The sequence below is a fragment of the Alexandromys fortis genome, unplaced genomic scaffold, assembly GCF_014885135.2.
Source record: "Alexandromys fortis isolate MF-2015 unplaced genomic scaffold, M_Fortis_MF-2015_v1.1 scaffold_44, whole genome shotgun sequence".
Lineage (NCBI taxonomy): Eukaryota > Metazoa > Chordata > Mammalia > Rodentia > Cricetidae > Alexandromys > Alexandromys fortis.
Genome location: NW_026067921.1, coordinates 4,631,058 through 4,638,507, shown reverse-complemented (window position 1 = coordinate 4,638,507; position 7,450 = coordinate 4,631,058). Strand labels below are relative to the sequence as shown.

General features: G+C 50.9%; 1 protein-coding gene across 4 annotated transcripts in view; it reads left to right on the top strand.

Annotated features, from left to right (window-relative positions):
• The first annotated feature begins 726 nt into the window (after positions 1-726).
• Xylb (xylulokinase) overlaps positions 727-7,450 on the top strand; it is a 35,078-nt gene continuing 28,354 nt past the window's right edge. For 2 of the 4 annotated variants that reach the window (XM_050141725.1, XM_050141724.1), the window contains exons 1-4: positions 728-885; positions 1,994-2,076; positions 3,961-4,030; positions 7,191-7,271. In XM_050141725.1, the coding sequence (XP_049997682.1) occupies positions 829-885; positions 1,994-2,076; positions 3,961-4,030; positions 7,191-7,271 (291 nt within the window). In that variant the 5' untranslated portion in view covers positions 728-828. Of the gene's footprint in view, positions 886-1,993; positions 2,077-3,960; positions 4,031-7,190; positions 7,272-7,450 lie in introns of all 4 variants that reach the window. The other 2 variants (XM_050141727.1, XM_050141726.1) reach the window with 2 other exon arrangements.

Here is a 7,450-nt window from a genome sequence, read left to right as displayed (position 1 = left end):
ACATATTATCAGACCACCAATACATTAGCTGTCTGCAGGGATGAATAAGTCTCATCCAAGGGCCATCACAGCCTCTGGCTTTGTTTTCAAATGTTGTCATTATTTTTTTGTTTGTGTATGGTGTGTGTTGGCACATGTGCCAAGCTGTGCATGTGGAGGTCAGAGGATAACTTCTAAGATGCAAAGGATCTTTCTACCCCATAGATCCTGGGGATGAAACTAAGATTCTCATGCTTGGTGGCAAGTGCCTTCACCCTGAACCATCTCACAGACCCAAGGACCCTGAGTTTAAATCCAGAGGTGAGATGCGACCCATTTAGGTAACAAACTGATGTGCTAGGTACGGACAAGGCCTGCCAAGGCCCAGGTCTTCCAACCTCAGGCCCCATTTACTTGTGATTTTTAAGTCACTACCACGAGGTGGAACCTACTCCACTTACCCCAAAGGATTGCCTGGCCCAGAACCGCCTGAGGAACTTACAAGAACTAGTCACCCCAGAGTTCCCTCCTGTGCCCCGCGTGTCTCCAAGGAAAGAAAGCCTTCTTAGGGCAGTGGGGTGAACCTGAAGGGAAGCCGCTGCACTGCGGGGTGGGAATCTGCCCTGCTGGGGACCGTCAAGGGTCCCAGCCAGCCGCAGTCCCACTAGCGTCCTCCGGCAGGCGGCGCCAGAGTGTATACCCGCCTCGTGACTCCAGGCCAGAGTCCTGCGGGGCGTGGCGAGAGGCGGGCCCTGTCGTCTCTGGGTGTCGGAGCGAGGCGACAGTCTCGCCGCCGCGGGACGCAGGAAGGGACGGAAGCACGGACCCGCCAAGGGAACCCCCAGGGCCATGACGGAGCGTGCCGGCCGCCGCTGCTGCCTGGGCTGGGACTTCAGCACGCAGCAGGTACGTGCGGGGCGCGGGGCGCGGAGTGGGAGCCTGGCGACGCCTGCCAGCCACACGCGCCCTCCCGGAAACCGCGGGTGCCTCCTCGCGGAACCCCGTGGACGTGCATCGGGGGTGGGGAAGTGACCCCAGGGGACCACGCGGAGGAGGAATCAGGGTTGCGGGTGGCAGGGACCCAGGACACCCAGCGAAAGCCGCAGAGCCCACAGGCTGGCGGCGGTGTGCGCTCGTGCTAACCTAGATCCACTTCACAGCCAAGCACCTTTACTTTGTTTTTATTATTTTATTTCATATTTTGAGTCAAGGCGTCACTGTTTAGCTCTGGCTGGTCTGAACTCATTGTGGAGATAAGGCTGCCCTTGAACTCTTAGAGGTCCACCGGTCTTTGCCTCCTGAGTGCTGGGTTTAAAGGAGAGCGCCACCAGGACAGGCATCTTTGAAAAGTGAAATGGCATATTGTGTAAGCGGACTTTGCCCGTCCCTGTCTCCGTACCCCCTGTCCCCTACCCCCGTGACCTCTCTTGGCTGGCAGGGTCCGTGATTCTAGGACTGCTGGTCAGAGGTTGGTGTTTCCAGCAGATAGCTGGGTTGAATCAAAACCTGGCTGCCAAGCAGGCATGGGACGCCCAGGGGGTTTCAACCTGCATCCTTGGGGAATAAGCACCGCGGCTGTGGAGCCCCTCTACTCAGATGGGTGAAGAAGCAGAGCTTTTCCGGTCTCTGGGGGGAGCATCCCGTATGATCACTCTCCTTACTCTATGAGACCTGTTTCCCCATCTTGCATGAGCTTGGAAAGGCTTCATTAGGATGTCATGTGGTCATGACTGTGGTCATGGCTCTGGAGACAACCCCTGGAGACACGCCTCTTTGCTAGGTCTGGACCTGGTCTTCACTGCTTGGGGAATAGATTCTTGTAAACAGTGGGAGTTTCAGCTGGGTTTCCCATTCTTTAATTTTTTTCTTTTTCTTTAAACTTGAACGTGTGGCCCATGAAACTTCTGTTGCTGTGGTTGCAATGCTGCTGAACCGTGACTGAAGTTAGGAGCCCCTGGGGTGGAAAGTAGAGGCTGAGAAAACCCTAGATACCATTTTCATAAATGCCTTCCAGGTTAAAATCGTTGCTGTTGATGCAGAGTTGAATGTCTTCTATGAGGACAGTGTGCATTTTGACAGAGACCTTCCTGAATTTGGGTATGTACCTGGTGTGCGTGAGTGGGTGGGTTGAGATCTCTAAATCATTTGTGCTATTAGCTATACTGTTCTGGCTTAACCCAGTGCCAGAGAGGAAGTCTATGTAGAACTTAATCACCGTCTATCATCACTATCACCATCATCACCATCATCCATGTATCGGCGTTTGCTTGCATTTATGTCTGTGCACCACATTCATGCTTGGGGCTCACAGAGGCCAGAAGACAACATCAGACGCCGGTAACTGGAGTTACAGATGGTTGTGAGCCACCGTAAGGTGCTTGGAATCAAACCCAGGTCTTAACCCCTGAGCCATCTCTCCAGCCCCTGAGAATCTTTTCTTTCCACACAGAGAGTGACTTTTCCCCTCTTCTTCCCCAATTCAAGTCATTCACTCACTCAGACATTTGAGATGTGCTTTTGCCGGGCCACGTGCTGGGCGCTAAACTCTGATGGTTGTACTTGGCTATCTTCTGTTGCTAATGAGAGAGTACCACAGACTGGTGAAGTCAGAAAGAAAAATGTTCACAAAGCCATTTTGTGAGTTGAGGCCAGCCTGGACTACAGGGCTTAGTTCAAGGATGGTCAAGGCTGTTACACAAGAAACCCTGCCTCAAAGAAAAAATAAAAAAGGTTCGCATGACCTCATGCTCTGGTCAGAGTCCAGGTTACATCTACAGTGGGCCTTCCTTTTTCTTTTTGCACTTGGCAAGAGGAAAGGGAAGGGATGCATATGTGTATAGATGTGTTGCATTTGAATGAATCTTCTCTGCCTCTCCTTTTGTTGTTTTTCAGACAGGGTTTCTCTGTGTGGCCTTGGCTGCCCCGGAGCTCATTGCGTAGGCCAGGCTGGCCTCGAACTCACAGAGATTCGCCTGCCTCTGCCTCCCAAGTGCTGGGATTAAAGGTGTGCACCACCACCCAGCACCTCACCCCCTTTTTGAAACAGGGTCTCATGTACCTCACTGTGTAACTGAAGATAACCTTAAACCCTCCTGCTTCCTTCTCAGAGGCTGAGGTTACAGCCACCACATCTGGTTGTTGTTGTTGTTGTCATTGAGACAGAGACTCTCACTTTGTAGCCTAGGCTAGCCCCTAGCTCATAGCCCTACTGCCTCAGCCTCTTTGAAGGCAGGGATTACAGGAACAGCAGCCAAGTGTGCCACCGCACTTGGCTGCTCCTTTTGAAAACTTTGTTCATTTTTCTTTTTGTCCTGGGGATCCAGAGAAGGAGGCTCTGTACATATTAACAGTTGATGTCCCTCAGTCTCAACTAAAGTTCCTGGCTCAGCTGGGTGTGGTGGTATATACTTGCTATCTCAGCAATCAGGGCTGATTCCCGGCCAGCCTGAGCTACACTGTAAGACTCTGGGAGTGGGGGAAGCAACCAGTTTTCAGTCATGAGGCCCAACCCTGCCTTCTAGGCAAGGTTTTCTCCATGAGGTGTCTTCTAAGAAGGGCTTTTGCAGGGCTAGAGAAACAGCTCAGCAGTTAAGAGCACTGGCTCGAGGACCTGGCTGCTCTTCCTGAGCACCTGGGTTCAATTCCCAGCACCCACACAGTAGCTCACAGCCTTCTGTGACTCCAGTTCTTATAGCCTGTTCTGACCTCCCAGGGCACGAGGCACACACGTGGTACACAGACATACGTGTAGCCAAAACATGTATATAGATAAAATGAGAACTGAAATTAAAATGAGTTGTTAGTTTCATATGAACAAGGACTCCAGGCCTTTACTTCACACCTTTTCCTAGCCAGAACATAGTGTCTGCTTGGCACTCACGGATAGTGTCCTCTCTCTGGCGGTCTCCTATCACCGTGGGGTAACTTCTCAGAGCTCAGCCTGCCCTGGAGCTCCATCCCACATACCTGTTCTCCCTGCAGAACTCAGGGCGGTGTCCATGTACACAAGGACAGGCTGACGGTCACCTCTCCAGTCCTGATGTGGGTCCAGGTAAGCATAGGGAGGCTCCCTTCCTTCTCCCGTATCCAGCCTGTGTCACTGGTGGCCCCAAAGTGGCATCTCATGGGGGCGTCCTTTAGCTGGGATTAAAACAAGTTGCGTGGTTCCTGAGGCAGACCAGCCTTAGCTGGTGAGTGTACTTATCTGCGAGGACTCTCAAGGGACTTCCAGGTACCAAAGCCACAAAGATTGTTTATTTATTTTTTAAAAGCACGGTCTCATAGCCCAGGGTGGTCTTGAACTCACTACGTGGCCAAGGATGACCTTGAACTAATGCTCCTCCTGTGTTGGGGTTATAGGTGTGTACCATCATGCCCAGCATGCAGTCCTGGAGCTTCTACCAAATGAGCTGTGTCCCCAACCCATGCTGCCTCTAAAGGGACAGAGAGCCAGGCTTCCCAGTCTTTGCTGTCAGTCCAAGCATTGTCCCTGGTGTCTTAGTGTTTGTCCCCATGGCATGGCATGGTAGTGTCTTATAGTTAACTAGTCAGGCTGAGATCAACCCCAAGCTAAACCTGCCTATTTAGGACCATCCACCATGATCCACCTCTGGCCAGATGTGGTGACCTATGCAAAGATCTGTTCAACACAGACGTGATAGGGCCTGGATTGCCTCGTGACTGATGGTACCAAAGTCCTTTAACTTGAAAGCCGAAGGCAGCACTGTGTGTCTGCCGAAAGCTTTTCTGCATTTTCCCGTCCCTGTTGAACCATCTGTTTTGTCTGCCTGGTCATGGGTCAGACACTGAAGAGTTAAGGATGGATTCTACCAGACAGGTTGGCTGAAAAGCGCCCAGAAGACAGCGCCAGATCAGCGGTGGTAGTGGGAGGGCAGAGGCAAGGGTCAAGAGGTCCCAGACATTAGGTTAAGGGCTGTGTCAGTGTAGGTGGGAGCAGATCCGGGGTTGCGTGTGGAGCCAGGGTGGTCACTGGGCTGTGGCAGCCTCTGGGGCTGGACTTGTTTCAAGGTTTGCCAGTCCCTGCCCTCCTGTCTGAGGTTTGACAAGCAGCCTTGTAAGGGCCTGGAGTGACCTTAGCATGGAGCAGGGTTATTTCTCTGCCCTCAGAAGATATAGGCTGGGATGAGCCTCAGATTCCTGCCATGAAATGTTCATGTATCTGTCTGTCTGTCATCTTCCATGAAATAGAGACATGTTGAGAGAGGTTTTCACGTATTGCAGATTGGCCTCAAACACTGTGTCACTGAGGATGACCTTGAACTTCCGATTCCCTCTGCCTCCATCTCCTGCACATGCCTCAACGTTGTTTTTTTCCCCCCCTGTGGTTTGTAGTTGGAACCCAGGGCTTTATGTATGGTAGGTGAGCGCTCTACCAATTAAACTGCATCCCAGCCCATCTGGCCGTGAGGTCTTAGGCAGTAAGACTCTGCTGGACACCACCATCTGTCTCACCCACTCCTGGAAAAAGATTCCAGCCAGATCGAGAACATTAGATGGACATTTGGCAGCACAACAACTGGCTGTCCTCAGTCCTGTGGCCTCGTGCTCCTGGGTACAGAGTCTGAACCTGCACCCTCCTGATGGCAACATCTGCCTAGCTTTGCTCTTCCATGTTGTTTTTGGGTAATTCAGGCGGTGAAGTAGAAGTATGAGCAAAAGGAAAACACAAATTGGAGCTGTTTGCTCTGGTTCTTCCCCTGTGTTTGGGGGGTGCCAAGTAGAGGCGGAAATCCTGAGGATTAACGGTTTATGATTTCATTTATTTAACATTTATGTGGCCAGAGTAGGCCTGGTGGTGCCTACCTGGAATCCCAGGACTTCAGAGGTGGAGGCAGAAAGATCAGGAGTTCAAAGTCATCGTTAGCTGTTGGGTGTTTAGCTTAATGGGAGGTCCTTGTGACCCTGTGCCTCCAGAAAAACCTTGATTGTTAAACACACTGGATCGTCTTTCCAACGGGAAAGATGAAAAACCTGTTCTTCCATCCAGAAACCTGAGAATTGGAAGTGATTGATAAGCTGGTGTTATCTGTTGGGCCAGGCCAAGTCATGTGCCCACAACCAAGACAGGAAGTGGCTAATACCCCAGTGACCTCTATTAAGCTAGGACAGGTAGCCTATCTCTAGAAGTGCTCTTCTTGGAAGAAATTACGTGTACCCTGAGTTGAGTCTCAATGTGATTATGCTTCCTTGTGCACCAGGGGTTGTGTTACACTAGGAAACTTTTTTTTTCCAAATTACGCTGTGCTTAAATACATTGGGAATAAACCGCTTCTTGTTAGTCTCCCCAAAGTTTGATCCAGGTTGATCAAGTCTATCTGCACTGGCTTTTGCTTTGTTTTGTTTTGAGATTGGATTTCTCTATATGTCTGGCCACCATGCCGGCTTAGAACTCAGAGATCCTCCTGCCTCTACCTCCCTAGTGCTGGGATTAAAGGTGTGCACCACCACCACCCAGCTCAGGTTTTCATTCTTGTCTTTGTGAGTAGTTTGCTTCCCTTCCTGGACACCTGCAGGCAGGGACCCCCCCTCCACTTAGCTGCATAGTGAGTTGGAGGCCAGCCTGGATTACATGAGACCCTCTCTCAAAAAAAAACACAAAAATAGGCTGGAGAGATGACTCAGAGGTTAAGAATGCTGGCTGTTCTTCCAGAGGACCTGAATTTAGCAGCCAGTACCCATGTCAGACAACTCACAATCACCTGTACCTCCAGCTTCAGAGGATCTCATGACTTCTTCTGGCCTCCTCAGGCACCTGCACACATGGGACACACACATAGACACATATATACACACAAATACAAATAAATGTAGGGTTTTTTGTTGTTGTTTTCTGTTGGATTTTCAAGACAGGGTTTCTCTGTCTAACAGCCCTGACTGTTAGAACTCACTTTGTAGACCAGGCTGGCCTCAAACTCACAGAGATCCTCCTCCTGAGTGCTAGGATTAAAGGCGTGTGCTTCCATGTCTGGAAAAAATAAGTGTTTAAAACAGACAAACAAAAGTACTGTGTTTAGCCAAGTTGACCCTTTTATTTGACTGATGCGGCTTGTTTAATGAACTCTCCTGACACAGATGCTACACTGATGATCCCACTCCCTCGGCAGAGCTTTCCGCGTTTCTGTGCTGAGGTTTGTGGTCTAGAGGACTCGGTGGTTCTGTTGAGTCATGGTGGATTTTGTTCTTCTTCTCAGGCTCTGGACCTGATCCTGGAGAAGATGAAGGCTTCGGGCTTTGACTTCTCTCAAGTTGTAGCTTTATCTGGAGCAGGCCAGGTTTGTCCACAGCAGCCATATCTGCCTTGGGAACTTGGCTATCTCAGCAGCGGGTGGGGGCTGAGCTCATGGCTTCCTGTGGGGTCTGCATTTCTTTCTTTCTCTTCCCTTCCCTCCTTTCCTTCCTTCTCCCCTCCCTCCCTTCCTTCCTTGCCTCCCTCCCTCCCTCCCTCCCTCTC